The sequence below is a fragment of the Myxine glutinosa genome, chromosome 12 (assembly GCF_964187855.1).
Source record: "Myxine glutinosa chromosome 12, kmMyxGlut1.1, whole genome shotgun sequence".
NCBI lineage: Eukaryota > Metazoa > Chordata > Myxini > Myxiniformes > Myxinidae > Myxine > Myxine glutinosa.
This window is the reverse complement of record NC_136272.1, coordinates 76,227,211-76,246,495: the sequence shown is the minus strand read 5'-3', so window position 1 is coordinate 76,246,495 and position 19,285 is coordinate 76,227,211. Positions and strand designations below refer to the sequence as shown.

The 19,285-nt window shown below is 45.2% G+C and overlaps 1 protein-coding gene across 1 annotated transcript in view; it reads right to left on the bottom strand.

Moving 5' to 3' along the window:
- Positions 1-19,285, bottom strand: part of PKHD1L1 (PKHD1 like 1) — a 513,959-nt gene that overhangs the window by 416,172 nt on the left and 78,502 nt on the right. The window contains exons 18-19 of the mRNA XM_078766275.1: positions 14,500-14,643; positions 14,155-14,312 (exon numbers count right to left, since the gene is read on the bottom strand). Of these exons, the coding sequence (XP_078622401.1) occupies positions 14,155-14,312; positions 14,500-14,643 (302 nt within the window). The remainder of the gene's footprint in view (positions 1-14,154; positions 14,313-14,499; positions 14,644-19,285) is intronic.

The window sequence follows — 19,285 nt, the reverse complement described above, 5'->3', positions numbered from 1 at the left end:
CCTGACTGGTGTGGAAGTTATTGATTTCTGACCGGGTGTTATTAAATCGTGTGTAGAGTGTATTCTCAGTTTTTCCAACATATTGTTTGTTGCACTTTTGGCAAGTTATTAGGTATATGACCCATGTAGATTTGCAGTTCATATAGGAGGTGATGGGGAATTTTTGTCCAGTGCTAGAACTACAAAATTTGTTTCCTTCTAGTAAATGCTTGTGAATAATACATTTTTTTGCTGTGCATTTATAGAAGCCAGGGATACTAGTTTCTTTGTTGTGGGGCTGTGGGTGCTTTGCTTTTACCAAGAGGTCCCTGAGTGTCCGACCACGTCGAAATGATGTTAGTGGGGGTTGAGGAAATGTGGTGCCGAGTGTTTCTGATTGATGGAGGAGAGGAAGGGCCTTATTCAGAATACTTGGCAATTGGGATGAGGTCGGAGAGTAGGTGGTTACCAGTGGGACACGGTTAGTTGCAGGTTTGGGTTTGTAAGTCAGAAGGTCTGCTCTCGGTATGCGTTTTGCTCGGGTTATTGCTTCTTTCACAGAGTGAGGGTCATAGTTTCTTGCAATGAAGTGTGTTTCTAATTGGCAGAGAGAAGTTTCTTCTGCCATTTTTGTTGAGCAAATGCATCTTACTCTGAGTGCTTGACTGTATGGTATGCTTGCAATTGTATGTTTAGGATGAGATGAAGAAGGGAGAAGGTAAGAGTGAGTGTCTGTTGGTTTGGTGTATAGTTCTGTTTCGAGTCTGTTATTTTGAAGCGTGAGTGATGTGTCTAGAAAGTGAACTTCGGACTGTGAGCTGTCGAATGTGAACTTGATGGTCGGATGAATCAAATTTAATTCATTTTGGAATTGGGTGAGACTACGGGGGGATTTTGACCAGATGAACTGGATGTCATCAATATAACGTACCCAGGATTTTTCCAAGATGCCGTGATGAGGTTGTGCATTGATCTTGGCCTCTATCATTCCCATGAAGATGTTAGCGTATGACGGTGCAACAGGGGTACCCATAGCGGTACCTTGAGTTTGAATGTAATGTTGTCCGTTGAATTGGAAATTATTCAGTTTGAGTGTCAGTTCTAATAGGCGCATAAGGTCTTGAGTAGGTGGTATTGGGACTTGTCGTGTATCGAGGGCTTTGCGGCATGCAGACAGGCCTTCTGAATGTGGAATATTAGTGTAGAGGGATGGAACATCTGCTGTGACTAAAATGGTTTGGGAGTTGAAAGGTGAGTATATTCTGTTCAATCCTTGGATGTGGGTCAGAAAACTGGTTGTGTCCTTGAGGTATGAGGAGAGCTTCAACACGAGAGGACGTAAATGACAGTCAACAAATTTTGATATTAGAACAGTTGGACATGTGCAGCCAGATACGATTGGTCTACCTGGATTGTTTACCTTGTGTACTTTAGGAAGAAAATAAAGGTTAGGGCAATGAGGATCTTTCGGAACCAAGCGAGATTTGATGGTTTTATCCACCTGAATAGAATCTACTACCTTTTTAACCTCTTCAAGATGTAAAAGGGTAGGGTCGGATGGGAGCCCTTTGTAAGTATCACTATGTAGTTGACGATTACCTTCTGCAACGTAATCGGCAGTCGACATAATGACAATGGCAGTACCTTTATCTGCTGGCTTTATGACTATCTTTTCATTATTTTGGAGATTGTGAAGTGCTTGTCGCTCTGCCTTTGTAAGATTGTCCTTATGTCTGGAAGAATTATATTTTTGTGCCACCTTTTCAATTTCATTGCTCACTTGTTCCATATAGACATGTAGATATGGATTGTCAACACGTGGTGTCCAGGTGCTTTTTGGTTTAGGTAAAGTGAGTTGTGGTGTATTAGTATCGGTGTATGTGATTGTATGCGTGGTTGTTGGTGTTTTTTGTTGTGGTGTTGACGGTGCTGGGTGTACTTTAGCAAAGTGTGCCTTTAATGTCATTCGCCTACAGAAATCCTTTAAATCCTCTTTCAATTGTAATTGGTCTATTTGTGGAGCGATTGGGCAAAATTTTAAACCCTTAGAGAGCAGGTTTATTTCCGCCTCACTGAGGGAATGATTGGAAAGATTGATGATCCCGAGTTTAGGTAGATCTACAAGTTTGGTTGCAGTAGAAGTTATATTGTTGATGCTTTGACTATTTTCAACCTCAGCTGTGTTCATTTCCATGGAGGAACGGTTCTGAATGTAATGATGTCTGCGGTTTGTGTATTGTTTTTTACGATAATGTCGATTTTTGTGTTTATGCTGAAGTTGGTCAGAAGTGGTTTGAGAAGTGGTTGGAAGTGGTTGGAGTGGTTGGAGATGGAGTGGTTGAAGTGGTGGAGAGGTGTTTGGAAGTGGTTGTAGTGGTTGGTCAGAAGTGGTTGGAGAGAAGTGGTTGGGAGTGGTGGTTGGAGTTATCTGGTTATTGTTTGCAATGGGTGTATTCTCTTGAGATGGTTTTATATGCTTGCATAACATTTCATCACGTTTAAGTTTCCCTTCCTTAACTTTAACAATGTCGTGTTTAGCAGCCATTAGCTTATCATTGAATGAGCACATTATGTGGTGGTATTGTTCAGGATTCACATTCTTCCACATCTTCTCCTTCTTTTGGCTGATGTTCTCATTCAATTTGATTAATTTTATTTTTACTACACTCAGGGACACTCAGGACTCCGTGGTCGGACACTCAGGGACCTCTTGGTAAAAGCAAAGCACCCACAGCCCCACAACAAAGAAACTAGTATCCCTGGCTTCTATAAATGCACAGCAAAAAAATGTATTATTCACAAGCATTTACGAGAAGGAAACAAATTTTGTAGTTCTAGCACTGGACAAAAATTCCCCATCACCTCCTATATGAACTGCAAATCTACATGGGTCATATACCTAATCACTTGCCAAAAGTGCACCAAACAATATGTTGGAAAAACTGAGAATACACTCTACACACGATTTAATAACACCCGGTCAGAAATCAATAACTTCCACACCAGTCAGGGCAAATCTCTACCTTACACGATACACTTCAATCAACCGGATCACTCTATAAATGACATTCAGATCTCTGCCATTGAATCAATCACAAATCGATCACACACCACGATTCTGAAACGTGAGTCCTTTTGGATACATAAACTTCGGACAAAAATCCCTCATGGCATAAATTTTGATGATTAAAGCATGTTCCTACATCAACCCAATCAAATTGTTAACCGTAACCCATTCATTCATTCATTCATTCATTCACCCATTCATTCATTCTACCTTTGTATGTCATTTATATAAATATATAAATATATTATATGAATATAAATGGCATATGAATATATGCTTGTATGTTTATGTATGTATGTATCCCTATATTTGTATATGCACGTGCACCGGAAATGTAACGCAAACCGTAACTGTAAGCTGCGCTTCACTTCCGTTGAACTTGGGGCCGGTGAGTGAGCTTTGGCGTGGCTCTTCCTTCTGTATGCATTTTCTACACATATCACACATCTTACACACATATCACTACACATACTTGACTGATATACATGCCTGCTGTTTTTGTAGACTCAGAGGAAGACCTTTGTTGGTCGAAAGCTTGTCGAATTAAAGATCAAAGCCCTGAAGCTACGTCCGCGTCTTATTCAATCTCCCGATTATATATATATATATATATATATATATATATATATATATATATATATATATATATATATATATATATATATATATATATATATATATATATATATAGTGAAACCTTGACTTACGAGTGCACCAACTTACGAGTTTTCCGAGATACGAGCCGTCGCTCGGTCGATTTTTTGCTTTGTGATGCGAGCCGAGATCTGAGTTACGAGCGAGCGAGCTTGGATATAAAACACGTAATTGTCGAAAAACATGAGCGAGGTGTGCGTGTTGTCGACTTGTTGTCGACTGGTGTTATCGTAGTACTTCTACGATATGTACGATTTTGAAGCAGAAGGAGTCGATAAAGGCTATAACGCCAGCCAAGGGCGTTAAGATTATTTCAAAGCTCTGGACCTCTGCCCATGAAGAGATGGAGAAGTTGTTGTTTGTGTGGTTGACGGAGAAGCAGCTCACAGGAGATACCGTGACCGAGAGCATCATCTGTGAGAAGGCACGAGCTTTTTTTTTTTCTTTTTTTTTTTCTTTTTTTGTATACAAGATCGAGGCTCGTGAAAAAGCGAACATTAATCACACAAAAAGACAAACCGACACATAAAACATATAACATCGGGAGCGGTAGACAAGATGGGGAGAGAGGGGGAAGGACACAAACACAACATTTGAGAGCAGGGACCGAGAGACATGGAGACATCGAGAGATCTGAGAGAGGGCGAGGGCTTTGGGGGGGGGGGCATGGGAAGGGGGCGGTGGGAGAGGTATAAAACATATGGACACTGCCAGGACTTCCAGGAAAGAAGTTGGAATTTCAACAAACAAGGTGGATCTGGGGTGAATTAGCGGGGGTAGAAAAGATCAAGGTTTTGGATGGGGGAAGATAAGAGATGGTGGTGAACAGCTGTTTTAAAGACCTGGAGGGAAGAGTGGGATTGAAGGGAGTGAGGGAGTTTGTTCCAGAGGCGGGAGAAAAGAGGAATGAAAGAGTGAAGGTGAGCAGAGAGCCGAGATTTCGGCAGTTTAACCATCAGAGGGTTGCTGGCAGATCTTGTGCGACCTGCAGGAATATTTGGGGGACAGAGCACAGAGAGAGAGCTGGGGGTGCAAGGCCGGAGAGGAGTCGGTAGAAGACAAAAAGACCACCTACCTGCCTGCGGTGAGTGAGTGAAAGGCCCTCAAGAGATAGCTTCATCGTGGGAGATTCCAATAATTCTGAAAGCTTTGGTTTCAACAGCGTGAAGCCGAGCTAGGTGTGAGGCAGGAGCACCGGCCCATAGGGGAGAACAGTATTCCATTGAGCTGCGGATGAAAGCCTTGTATGTGGTGAGGAGCTCAGGTGTGCCGAGGAAGGACTTCGCACGACGGACGATGCCCAGTCGGCGACTGGCTTTGGAGGCCAGCTTGGAAATGTGGTTTTCCCAAGAAAGATCATGGCAGATAGTGAGACCCAAAAGCTTGAGCGACAGAACTTCTTGGAGAGGATTGTTGAGAAAGTAGATGGGAGGGTTGTCCAGTCGATCTTTTCAGAGAGACATCGTAAGAGTGTGAGATTTGTCAGGATTGAAAGACATGTTCCACTTGTTTGACCAGTCTGTGATTTTGTCCAAGTCTTCAGAGAGTGAGGAGGCTGCAGACTGCCGATCTGAGGGATGAGGAATGGAGCGGCAGAGAGTGGAGTCATCAGCAAAGAGATAGAGAGGATTTTCAAGAGAGTCAGAGAGATCATTGATGAAGACCAGAAAAAGCACGGGGCCCAGAACACTGCCTTGGGGAACTCCAGCCTGAACAGGAAGAGGAGATGAGAGAAACCCATTCAGGGCCACACGTTGACGACGACTAGAGAGGAAGTCCGCCAGCCATGCGTGGAGATTTCCATGGATACCAAAGGAGGAGAGTTTGGTGAGCAGAGCGGGGTGCCAGACCGTGTCGAAGGCACGTGATATGTCGAGGGAGACAGCTCTAATTTCCTGTTTGGCATTGAGGACCTCCATCCATTGTTGAGACAGCAGAAGCAGCATGTCCAGAGTAGAGTGACCTGGTCTGAAACCAAATTGATGATCAGAGATCAAGCCATTGGAGAAGAGGAAAGATTTCATATCCGAAGCAATGATGGATTCAATGACTTTGCTGATAATTGGGAGAAGGCTGATTGGTCTGTAGTTGCTAGGATCTGTTTTTGCACCTTTTTTGTGCATAGCGGTGATGTTGGCTGATTTCCAAGCAGATGGCAGTTGACCTTGAGCAAAAGAGAGGGTGAAGAGAACAGAGAGAGGGTGAGATAGAGCGGCAGAGCAGGATTTTAGGACCCGTGGGCTGATGCCGTCGGGTCCAGTTGCAGAATCAGAGTCGAGGGTTGACAGAAACTTTTCCACCTTGTCAGGAGGAAAGGACACGGAGTCCAGGAGCAGCAGGGTACGACTGGGTATGGTGGGTACAGAGAGGGATGGGTTTGGGACACAAGATTTAGAGGCAAACACAGAGTTGAGGCATTCAGCTTTTTCACGTGCAGAGTCAGCTGTGTAGCCGTTTGAGGTAAGGGAGGGGATGGAGGGGGAACAAACACCAGAAACGGATTTGACCAGACGCCACCAGGATTTGGAAGAGGGAGACAGATAAGAGAGTTCGGTCTTGAGAACGGAGAGATATCGTTTCCTGGCTCTCCTGAGGGTGGACACACACTTGTTTCGGGCTTTGTGAAAGGAAATGAGATTTCCTTCCGTTGGATTTGCTTTCCAGGAGACGAAGGCAAGTTGTTTCTGGGCAACAGCCTCACCACAAGATTCCGTGTACCATGGACGGGAGGAAGGGTATGACAACTGAAGACGAGATGGGATAAATCTGTGCATGAGAGAGAGCAATTTACTTTGGAAGAATTCCCAGGATGAGTTGATGTCAGAGGTGGTAGAGATGGGAGACCAGTCCAGATGATTGATGGCTGCTTGAAGACCGTGCCAGTTGGCCTGAGTGAAATGCCAGACTCGTCGACGCTGAGCAGGCTCCCTGAGGATGGTCAGAGAGATGTCCACTTTAACAAGGACATGATCAGATGATCCGATTGGAGCAGAAGAAGAGCAGCAGACATTTTCAGGGAAGTTAGTCATAACCAAGTCCAGAAGAGAAGATGCTCCGTTGACTGAAATCCGGGTCGGGAAATTGACAGATTGTGTCAGTCCCAGTGAGTCGCAGAAGTCCTTTGCTGAGGAGCCATGGCTGGTGAGAGAGGTACCCACCCAGCCAACTGGCATGATGACAGTTGAAATCACCACATATGAGGAAGAGAGAGTTGGGATGAGTAGATAGAAGTTGGTCCATATTATCAGACAGCGAGATGTAGATGGAGTCATCACTGTTTGGTGGATGGTACAACACACATATGAACAAGAGGTGGGAGTGAAGGGGAAGCCGTAGCCAGAGGTATTCCTGGGGGTGAGGTGGAGAGAGTGCAGTGCAGGGCAAGTGAGGAAGAGAGTTTTTGATAAAGATAGCAACCCCACCTCCAGGACGAGGCTCAGGTCTATCATACCGGAGGAGGGAGTAGCCCGGGAGAGATACGAAGGAATCAGAGACATCATAAAGGAGGAAAGTTTCTGTTAAGCAGATCACGTCTGGTTTGACAGAAGCAACCTGTATGGAGAGATCAGTTAAGTTTGAACGAAGGCCCCGGATGTTTGAGGTCCATACCGTTAATGAAGAGGAAGGGGGAGCATCAGATACAGAACAGGAGGGAGGAGGGGTAGGGTAAGATGTGGAAGAGGTGGAAGAGGTAGGGAGAGCTGTTGAAGGTGTGTCAGAGATTTCAGAATAGCTCGGAGAAAGGGAAGGATGGGGCGGACAAAAGGTTTCATGGTGATTGGGTGAGGCACAATGAGGTGTTATTTGAGGAGGGGGAAGAGCGAGGCAGAAGGTTGGGGGAGATGGAGGTGAGAGTTGGAAGGGGGAAGAAGCGGGGAGGACGCTTTGAGGAGGGGGAGTGAAAGGGGGGAAATTGAGAAGCAATGAGGGTGGGGAGATTTGAAGGGGAGGGGTGAGGGGGGAGTTTGGGAGGGAAGGGACAAGGGGAGGGATTTGAAAGGGATGGGATATGGGGGAGATTTGGAGGGGAGGGGTGAGGGAGGAGTCTAGGAGGGGAGGGGCGAGGGGGCGTCTTGGCGGGGAGGGGTGAGGGGGTAGTTTAGGAGGGAAGGGGCAAGGGGGGAGATTTGAAAGGGATGGGTGATGGGGAAGATTTGGAGGGGAGGGGTGATGGGGAAGATTTGGAGGGGAGGGGTTATGGGGAAGATTTGGAGGGGAGGGGTGAGATTGGATTTTAGAAAGTGTACGATTTATGGGAAACGAACATTTATTGCAAAATGAGTTTCTTGTGACCTTCGAGTTAAAAATACGTTTAAGGACGCTGGATGGAGGATGGAGTGCAGGAGAGTTTAGGGAATGTAGAAAAAAGGCACTATAGGAGATGGATATTTTTTTTGGGATGAATTGATTTGGTGAGCAAGTCGAAAGCAGCCTTTTAAAGAAGAAGAAGAAAAAGGTGTTATAAAATATGACGGAATACATAACTTGAGGGGAAAGTGTAAACATTGAAGGTTAATAACAGTGAAAACTATCTGGGGAAATGGGGGAGAAACACGTGGTCGAAGAACGAACGAACGAATAAGAATGAATAAACGAATGAGAACAAAGAAGGAAATGTTTTTTTTTTTTTTTTTTTTTTAGTTGAGATTTACACAAGGAAGTAGGCTATGGGTGAAAAGGCTGGGAATACAGAGAACGAAAGTTATTGGATCACAAACGACGGACCGCTGAGAGAAAAACAAAGCCTCAAGGTTGTACAGTGTACAAGGCCTCAAGACACGACACGAATTAACACGATTTTCAATACAGGTATGAAAGATTTGCACCGAAAAATCTTCGTCGGGACACAATATACATACAACACCATAAATAAATACAGTTTTAACGAAAATACAAATGGGAACAATCACTTAACTTCGGGGATTTACGGGGATTTGGTGCAGCAGACGGCGGGAACATCAACGGACGAGGCATCGGAAGAGTCATTCAAAGCCAGTCGGGGATGGTTTGATAATTTTAAGAAGAGGACCGGCATTCACTCTGTCGTCAGGCATGGTGAGGCAGCAAGCTCGGATGTGAAGGCAGCTGAAGATTTTATAATAACTTTTGCCGAACTGATAGAAGCCGAAGGATACATCCCCCAGCAAATCTTCAACTGTGACGAGACAGGGCTCTTCTGGAAAAAGATGCCGATGAGGACGTATATAACGGCAGAGGAGAAGAGCATGCCAGGCCACAACTTGTTCAGAGTGCCGGCGATAGCTCGCCTTCTCTTTGTGGAAGACACGGTGAGATCCTTAACATCCAACAACTAATGGGACGCAAACGGGGCGCCCAGTTTAGCGGTACACACATTGATGAATCACCCTGCCTGTGAAACACCGACATGACAGGTTATAGCTGGGTCGGGATTCAAACCCAGGCTGGACAGTTTAGAGTCAAGTGTGCGTACCTCCAGTCCAGGCCATCCTGCCAACTTGTATGCTGCATACAGGTGAAATATAAAGTGCGAGATATTTTTATATATATATTTCAAAAAAAATTGGTGTGGTTTTTGGGGGGCTGGAACGGATTAATAGCATTTCAATTCATTTTAATGGGGAAATTTAATTTGAGAAACGAGCAAATTGAGTTACGAGCTCGGTCACAGAACGGATTAAACTCGTAAGTCAAGGTTTCACCGTGTGTGTGTGTGTGCGTGTGTGTGTGCGTGTGTGCGTGTGTGTGTGTGTGTGTGTGTGTGTGTGTGTGCGTGCGTGCATGCATGCATATATATATATATGTGTGTGTGTGTGTGTGTGTGTGTGTGTGTGTGTGTGTGTGTGTGTGTGTGTGTGTGTGTGTGTGTGTGTGCGCCCCGGTTTAGAATAGGTACACCGTATCCCTGCGAGTTCCCGTCCATGGGCGGTGCAGCCTGCGGTTTCCTGAGCTAGGACGTGGAGGCCTGAGACGAACCGTGACGATTCCTGACGAGGTTCAAGAGCAGCTCGGAGGAAGAGTTTTTCGGAGCTGTTTTCCCATGACCTGCTGATGTCCTTGGACTTCGCGCCAGGCTCTGGGCCGACCGGGCCGACGAGTGTGATATTCAGCAGCATAGATTCAACGAAAAGCCCGACCGAATATCGTCGCTTCGTGGCTGCTTTCCGTCGCCGAAATCCAGCGCGCCTTGGGCGATTCTGCCCCTGTTTGGAGAACACCCAGCAAGGCCTTCATCGGGGCAGAGCGAGCAAGGCATCCGCTGCCGAAATCCAGCGCGGCTTGGGCGATCTTGCCCCTGTTTGGAAAACACCCAGCGAGGCCTTCATAGAGGCCAAGCGAGCAAGGGCGTGTCGGGACCTGGTTCGTGCCATTGACCGAGTGGTTCGCACCAACCGGAGCTGTTTTCGGATGACGTGCTGATGTCCTTGGACTTAGCGCCAGGCTCTGGGTCGACCGGGCCGACATGCATCGAAGTCCTTTCCAAGGGTGTGGTGCTGACCGGGCTGCCGTGGTGCTGACCGGGCAAACGTGGTGTGGTGCTGACGGGGCCCCCACAGCCGTGATGCCCCCCCCCCCACTCCCCCACCCCACCCATAATTTCCATGTTTTAAACGTTTCCCAGTGTGTACCCTGGATTATAATAGGTACACCATATCCCTGCGTGTCGTAAGAGACGACGAAGAGGGTTGGCGTCAGGAAGGGCATCCGGCCATAAAAACATTGCCTCAAAAAGAGAACCATGACAATTACAACTACATATAGGCAGGGTACAGCCCGAAGTGGAGATCGGTTTCTGAGGTTTGGGACATGGAATGTAGGGACAATGACAGGGAGATCAGGAGAAGTGGTGGAAGTATTGGTCAGAAGAAGACTGGACATATGTTGTGTGCAAGAGACGAGATGGAAGGGAAGTGGTGTGAGAATGGTGAAGGGTAGGCGGGGACAGAAATACAAGTTTGTGTGGCATGGGTGCCTGGAGGGCGTGAATGGTGTTGGTGTCCTGTTTTCTGAGGAGTTTGTAGACAGTGTGGTGAGTGTGACTAGAGTGAGTGACAGGTTGATGATGGTGAAAATGATGATTGGAAAGCTCTTGGTGAACGTCATCTCGGGATATGCTCCGCAGGTTGGTCGGAGCGATGAAGAGAAGGACAAGTTCTGGTGTGCGATAGAGAAGCTGATGGAAAACGTGAAAGATGAGGAGGTTGTTGTGGTAGGAGGAGACCTAAATGGACATGTGGGAAGGAGTATGGACGGTTTTGAGGGAGTTCATGGGGGTACGGATATGGTGTGAGAAATGGAGAAGGTGAAAGGATTTTGGAGTTTGCTGATGGAGCTGATTTGTTGATTTGTAATACTCAGTTCCAGAAAGAGGATAATAAGCTTGTTACATACACGTCAGGTGGGTCAACGACAACCGTTGACTATCTGATGGTGCGTAGGCGAGACAGGGGGCACCTCCGGGACACAAAGGTGATCCCGGGGGAGGAGGCTGTTTCACAGCACCACTTGGTTGTCTGCGACATAAGGGTGAAAGGTGTGAGGAGCGCTCGGCGGGTGAAGTACCAACCGAGAATGAAGGTGTGGAGGTTGAAACAGGTGACAGTAAGGGAGGCATTAAAAGAGAGTGTGAGTAGGGCAGAGGATGATGTGGTTGAGCTTGAAAGTGGTTGGATGTCAATGAAAGCTAGTCTGTTGGGAGCCGTTGGTGAGGTATGTGTAATGTGTATGGACAAAAGGACCACCGAGGCACTCGGAAACATGGTGGTGGGATGATGAAGTTGGAAAGAACATTGACGAGAAGAGGAAGAAGTTCAAGGAGTGGCAGAAGGCGAAGGGTACGGGGGCAGAAAAGGCAGAGCATGAAAGTTATAAGGCAGCCAAGAAGGCTGCAAAGAAAGAGGTAGCAAAGGCACAGGAGGCATGAAGGAAAATGTTCGGAGAACGCTTGGATTCGGAAGAGGGTCAGAGAGCAGTATTCAGGATTGCAAAGCAGATCGCGAAAGAGAGGTGTGATGTGATGGGGGTGAGTTGATTGAAGGATGAAGTGGGACAAATCGCTGTGGACCCAGATGGAATTAAAGGAATATGGAAAAGATATATCGAAATGCTGTTGAATACAGAGAATGAATGGGATGGCAACATAGAGAGTAACCCCGTTTTAGGACCGGCAGAGAAGATAACTGAGAAGGAAGTTGAGGAAGCGATAAAAGCAATGAAGAGTAGAAAAGCGGGAGGGCCGACGGGAGTTGTGGGAGATATGTTGAAGGCAGCAAGAAGTTGGGGTGTGAAGAGAATGACAGAGATCTGTAATCTGGCGGTGAAAGAGGGCCGCATTCCAGTGGCTTGGGAACTGAGTACCCTCGTCCCTCTATACAAGGGGAAAGGCGACCCTCTTAGAGTGTGGCTTGTACCGAGTGATAAAGTTATTGGAGCATGGAATGAAGGTATTGGAAAGGGTGTTGGAGAGGAGGATAAGGAAGAAAGTGAAGATCGACGAAATGCAGTTTGGATTTATGCCAGGAAGAGGAACGACAGACGCGCTTTTTATTGTGAGGCAGTTAGTTGCAGGAGAAGTACATGGAGAAGAGGAAGAAGTTGTTTCTTGGGTTTGTTCATCTGGAGAAAGCATTCGATAGGGTTCCACGCAAAGTATTGACATGGGCAATGAGGAGGTTAGGAGTGGAGGAATGGTTGACCAGAGTAGTGATGGCAATGTACAAAAGAGCGCGCACAGCTGTAAGGACGAAGGACAGGAACAGTGGTGAGTTTGAGGTGAAGGTGGGAATGCATCAGGGGTCGGTACTAAGTCCACTACTATTTGTAGCTGTGATGGAGGTGCTGGCTCAGAACGTAAAGGAGGGTTTACCGTGGGAGTTGTTGTATGCAGATGATCTGGTGTTGATTGCGGAAAGTATGGATGGACTGAAGGAAAAGATGAACAAGTGGAAGGAATGGATGGAGACAAAAGGTCTGAAGGTGAATATCGGAAAGACGAAGGTGATGGCAAGTGGTAAAGCATGTGGTGAGGTGGAAAGAACTGGGAAGTGGCCCTGTGCTGTGTGCAGGAAGGGTGTCGGAGTGAACTCCATTCAATGTACAATGTGCGCTGAGTGGGTTCATCAAAAATGTAGTGGTCTGAGAGGGTCATAAACCAGGGTGGCAGCTACATTCAAATGTAAGGTGTGCACAGAGGGAGCTGCAGACGGAGGAAATGTTGAGTTGGATCTTGGAGACGGCGTGAAGCTGGAAGGTGTGAAAACATTTTGCTACCTCGGAGACATGCTGAATGGAGAAGGTGGATCAGACTCGGCAACGGTTGCGAGTGAGATGTGCATGGAAGAAGTTTCGGGAACTGAGTGGCGTGCTGATGAGGAGAGGAGTGTCGTTGAAGCTGAAGGGAAAGGTGTATGCTGCATGTGTGAGAAGTGTCATGATTTATGGGAGCGAGACATGGGTAATGAACGTAGAGCAGCAACGAAGGTTGGAAAGGGTGGAAATGCGAATGGTTCGATGGATGTGCGGAGTATCGTTGAGAGAGAGGAAGACAAATGATGAATTGCGAAAAATGATGGAAATGGAGCCTGTGATTGATGTTGTGAAGAGGAACAGATCGAGATGGTTTGGTCATGTGTTGAGGAAGGATGAAAGTGACTGGTTGAGAAGAGTGATGGAAATGAATGTCGAAGGAAGTAGAGGACGGGGAAGACCGAGAAAGACTTGGCCAAAGATGGTGGAAGAAGAAATGCGGGCAAGGGGGTTAACAAGGAGAGATGGAAAAAATAGGGCAAGATGGAGAAGATTGTCATGGGGACCGCAAGGCTAACCCCCGCTCTAGCAGGGAAAATGGCCTTAAAATGCATGTTGTTGTTTGTTGTTGTATCCCTGCGACTAAAGGCGACTGAAGGGTTGGCGTCAGGAAGGGCATCCGGCCATAAAAACATTGCCTCAAAAAGGGCACCATGATTATTGTCATGGGGCCTGCAAGGCTAACCCCCACTCTAGCAGGGAAAATGGCCTCATAAAGGCCTTCTTCTTCTCTCTCTCATATAAAAACAGTATATATATATATATATATATATATATATATGTATATATATATATATATATATATATATATATATATATATATATACACATATATATACATATATACACACATATATATATATATACACATACATACACACACACACACACACACACACACACACACACACACACACACACACACACACACACACACACACACACACACACACACACACACACACACACACACACACACTCTCATGAAGGTGGATACTTTGAGACCTGAGAGGGCTCCATTCCACCTTCAGAAACGACAATATGGAGATAAGAACCAAGGAGAGGCAAAGTACATGTCCACAAATTGCAAAGCATAGACCTGACACATAAAAGCCTCATGAGGTCGGCTCAACAATCATATAAAACTACAACAAAGTAAGTGTACCCACCTGACTTGCTGTTGCCATAGTTGGAAGAGGAGTGGACAGGCGGCCATCCCAGCACAGAGAAAAAAAATGCAAAGAGGGGGCACCTTTCTTCGTCTCGATTACATGCATAGTCAGGTTACTCTGTGGAGCGACCTCGTAGCTCAGCAAGTCATAATCTCCTGGAGAGGGGTGAGATCCATATAGTGGAACAACTTAAAGATGTGCTCAAAACCTCAATAATTCTAGCCATTTATTAGACAGCTTCTGTACTCGACGAACCCCAAAAATAAACATAATTGCTTCCATACTGCCGTTGGGACTTACTTGAGAGTATAACGACAACCATATATAGGTGACCAAGCTCACCAAGTTTGGAGAGAAATGTAACGTGATAGAGGAAGCCAGAGGTGAGAGCTTGTCGTTTGACAAGAACCTCAACAGGATGAATCCCAGGCAAAGCAGATAATGCAGCCTGTACTTTCTGGGCACTGGCATCAGCTGGGAGCAAGCCTGGGTACAACATACATGGGAAATAACAAAGCTGGATGAGCATTGACTACAAAACAATTAAATATGAAACTTTGTGATTGTGCATTTTGTGATTTAATAATGAATCACAAAGAAGCCTACCGACAAGTGCCATATCGGTGTATATATCTATCTATCTATCTATCTATGTTCAGCAGCAGCAGTTCAGCAGGGAATTACCAGTGAACTGGTACTCACTTTGCCGACCTCGGAAGGATGACTCAGCCTGTCATCCTTCCGAGGTCGGCAAATTGAGTACCAGTTCACTGGTAATTCCCTGCTTGTCGTTAAAGGTGGCAAAAAGGGTTGGCGTCAGGAAGGGCATCCGGCCGTAAAACATTGCTTCAAAAAGGGGACCGAAAAACAACAACAACCACAGTTCCCGAAAAAGGCCAACCCCCGCTTGTGGGGAAAAATGGCCTCTAAAGGTGGTTTTATCTATCTATTTTTTTTTTTTTTTTTTTTTTTTTTGAGGCCCATGGCACTGTAGCCAACCTCCCTGGATGTGGCGGCAAGAGAAAACCTGATTGAAGATTGCAGCGAAGGATTGTTTGAATGGTGGAGAAAGCACCTCGATCAACTGCCAAACAGATTCAAGCTGACCTTCATACACAAGGTACGACAGTTTCAACTCGCACCATCCGTTGCCAACTCAATGAAAGGGGGTTCTATGGTAAGAGCCCACGACTGAGAGACAGACATAAGAAAGCCTGACTGGAGTTTTCCGAAACACACCGGAACAAGCCAAAATCCTTCTGGGAGAATGTCCTGTGGACAGATGAGACCAGATTGGAGCTTTTTGGTAAAGCACATCATCTCTATGTTTAAAGAAAACAAAATGAAGCCTTCAAATAAAAGAACACCTTCCCTACATAGTCCGGCAGCTAAGCTAAATATAGCATAACAATTGTGCATTTTGTGAGGAAAGCACCAATTTGGCACACTAGTAGACTATCATATTATGAAAAGATCTGGATATTGGGCCATCTCAGATTCAGAGATTTGATTGTTGCAAGATTTGCAGATTTTGCAGACTTGCAAGCTAAGATTGCAACGCCAGGGACGGCCGACTCCTTCCTGCGAGCTGCCCACGTCACCCGCACAAGAAGAGCTCATCAAATCACTGCAGCGGCACTGCACATCCTGCAACACCGTGCGTATGAACGCCACTGTATGACATATGCTGATGATGCAGAAGACCTGCCTGAGTTCGAAGACTTGTGTCACCAGAGAGGAGAAGACATTCCCAACTTTCAGTACTGGTCTATGTGCGTTCTCTGCGGCAGGCTTCATTCACGATGTACCTTGATGCCCTGACGGAACTGGTCCCATGGTTCCATGCCTTAGACCACACACACTATATGCTAGGTGGGTCCCTGTTCACCTGAGGGACATGGTTGCACTCCCAATGAAGCACCCAGATGTAACCAGAGAATTCAGGGCTGGCAACTTCACTGTACAGAAGACGAAGAAGGTGTTCTCTTCGATCCCAATCGACCAGGCGCATGAACAGAATAACGCCTGCATCAAAGGAGATGGTGGAGCAGTCGGCCTCACTGACAACCCAAGTGCCCTGCAGCGTTGGATGATTGCCGGGCCAGAAGTTGCCAGGGCCATAGAAGAGTTCCAAGATGGCCATCAACACTGGGGGAGGCGAGAGAACACACGTCATCACGACCAGACACCAAGTGTGCAGACCTCTTTCGCCAAGGATGTCCGTGCCCTTGTCAGCGTCATAGAAGAGCTTGGCAACCCCTTTGAGGAAGAGAGCATGGATCTGGTTGTCCTTGACACAAAGGAAATTGCAGGTCCTGCTGCAGTTGAGACTGTCAGGAATGTGAAGAAGATTGGCCAAGAGCAGTTCCAGGCTTTCACCAGAGAATGCCTGGTGGAAAGGACCAAGCCAATTGATGATGCAATTCGTCGGAACAAGCTGAAGGTGTCATTTTGGGAAATGGCTGCCACAGCCATCAGGGGCTGAATTTGAGATGGCCCAATATCCAAATCTGTTCATAATAGGATAGTCTACTAGTGTGCCAAATTTGGTGCTTTCCTCACAAAATGCACAATTGTTATGCTAAGTTGCCCCACTAACAGTTAAACATGGAGGAGGTTCAGTGATGTTTTGGGGTTGCTGTGCTGCCTCTGGCACTGGGTGCCTTGAATGTGTGCATGGCATCATGAAATCAGGAGATTGCCAAGGCATTTTGGAGCGCAATGTTCAACCCAGTGTCAGAAAGCTGGGACTCCGTCGAAGGTCATAAGTCTTCCAACAGGACAATGACCCCAACACACACTTCAAAAAGCACGCAGGAATGGTTCAAGACAAAACGCTGGACTGTTCTGAAGTGCCCAGCAATGAGTCCAGATGTAAATCCTATTGAACACCTGTAGGGAGATCTCAAAACAGCAGTTGGGAGAAGGCACCCTTCAAATCTGGGAGAACTGGAGCAGTTTGCACAAGAAGAGTGGGCCAAACTGCCAGTAGAGAGGTGGAGGATGCTCATTCATGGCTATCGGAAGCGCTTGACTGCAGTTATTTTGGCCAAAGTCTGTTTTACCAAATATTAAGTCTCGGGATGTCAATAATTTTGTCAATGCCATTTCTTTCTATTTTCTGATTTAAAAGGATATATTAAGTTCTGAATCAAAAACAAAGGTTCTGTAATATTAACAGTGAAATAAAAAATTGTGGAGACCAAATACTTTCGTCAATTTCAACCTATTTTTAGAGAAAATTGTGAGTTATTTGAAAAAATTGCAATGGTTCCAATATTTTTGGCCACGAATATATATATATATATATATATATATATATATATATATATATATATATATATATATATATATATATATATATATATATATACATATATATATACATACATACATATATATATATATATATATATATATATATATATATATATATATATATATATATAATCGGGAGGTTAAATCAGATGCGGACGTAGCTTCAGGACGTCGATCTTTCATTTGACAAGCTTTCGACCAACAAAGGTCTTCTTCTTAGTCGTCCCCAAGTTCAACGGACTTCCGAGATGGTGGTCCTGAAGCTATCATTTCCCCCATCCACACACTATCTTTTCTATGTGTCTTTTCATTCTGTTATGTCCTGGTTCTAGCTCCTCCATGAGCCTCGACTCCATAGAAAAAATAAATATATTTCTGAACTTCTGTTTAAAAAATATCAGTTAGACAGTATTGTGTTTATTACAATACCTTTCGATAGAAATGGGAAGGACACCCTTGGTTGAAGAAATAATCAGAAGTGATACGACTCTGGTAAAATGTCTTGAGGTGTAAACAAGACATAAATATAAGGATAGAAGCTCATTAGCGTGTATATAAAAGGCATCTAATACTATTTGCCCATATTCCAATTTTGTTGTTGTTGTTGTTGCAGTAGCTTAAATGCATATTTTCACATTAATAATGCATAATCATTTATATTGCATTATATTATCAGACAATGTATTTTATGTTGTATTCACTAAACAAATGAAGCATAAAAAAGAAAAGTGTGTTTGGCTGACAAAAGTGAAAGCAGAAGAAAAGCAATCGGTCTGCAGCGTTTCTATAATGGAGATTGCAGGTTGTCGAGAAATGCCAAAAACTTTTTGTTAAACTGTTGAAAAAAAAAAAAGGTTAGTCCATAACCTTTCTCACCATCAAATTACAGTTCCCCATTTTATGATACATTAAAATTGGATGAAAAGGTGGCAACAAAATTAACTTTTATAAAAATTCCATTTATTCATTCAACCTTATCATGCAGCACCTCCACACTATAATTCACCAACTTTAGCAAAAAAAAGTTTGGAATATTAAGCTGGGGGCATGTCTTTCACTATATAAGTTTACATGCATTCCATGGAGGCCCTCAATATCAGACACGAGGCCAAATGCCTCAATTCTGTGCTCCAACAAACCTCAATGTTTCAAATGGACAACACCACCAATATCCAACCCTGACGTGGTGGTGAACACATGTATCTTCTATCTATAATTCCAGTAATCTCTGTCTGTACGTTTGTACGTTTGTACGTCTGTTTGTCTGTGACCGCTGTTTCTCGACAACCACGGGTCCGATATACTTTTAACTTGCCAGGTATATTGCTGGGGACCCGAGGATGTGCCTTTTCAAGGTTTCATATTAATCGGACAATTACTTACCGAGCTATGTCCAAAAAACGATTCAACCAATCAGAGAGCAGCGAACGATCGCGTGTGCCGAACGTGGCGGGCACACTCTGCCTCGGATGGCACATTTGAGAGCGTATTCATTTATTTCACGTTTGCAAACTATGTTGGCGTTAAACTATGTTTTACAACTAATAAAACCGAATTTGCGATTCATTCGCTTTCCTGCGCGTTTGTGCACGCGATGGCGATTTCTTTACCAAACTCCGGAAGCCGTTCGCTTTGGACCAAACCATTGCATGTAAATAGAGGGGGGGGATTGTCACCACTCGCAAGCCGTTCGCTTTGGACCAAACCATTTCATGTAAATAGAGGGGGGGGATATAATTTTAGATATAGATATAGTACGGGCATGCCCTAGTTCTTACTATAATTCACCAAATGTCCGTCTGTCCGTTCG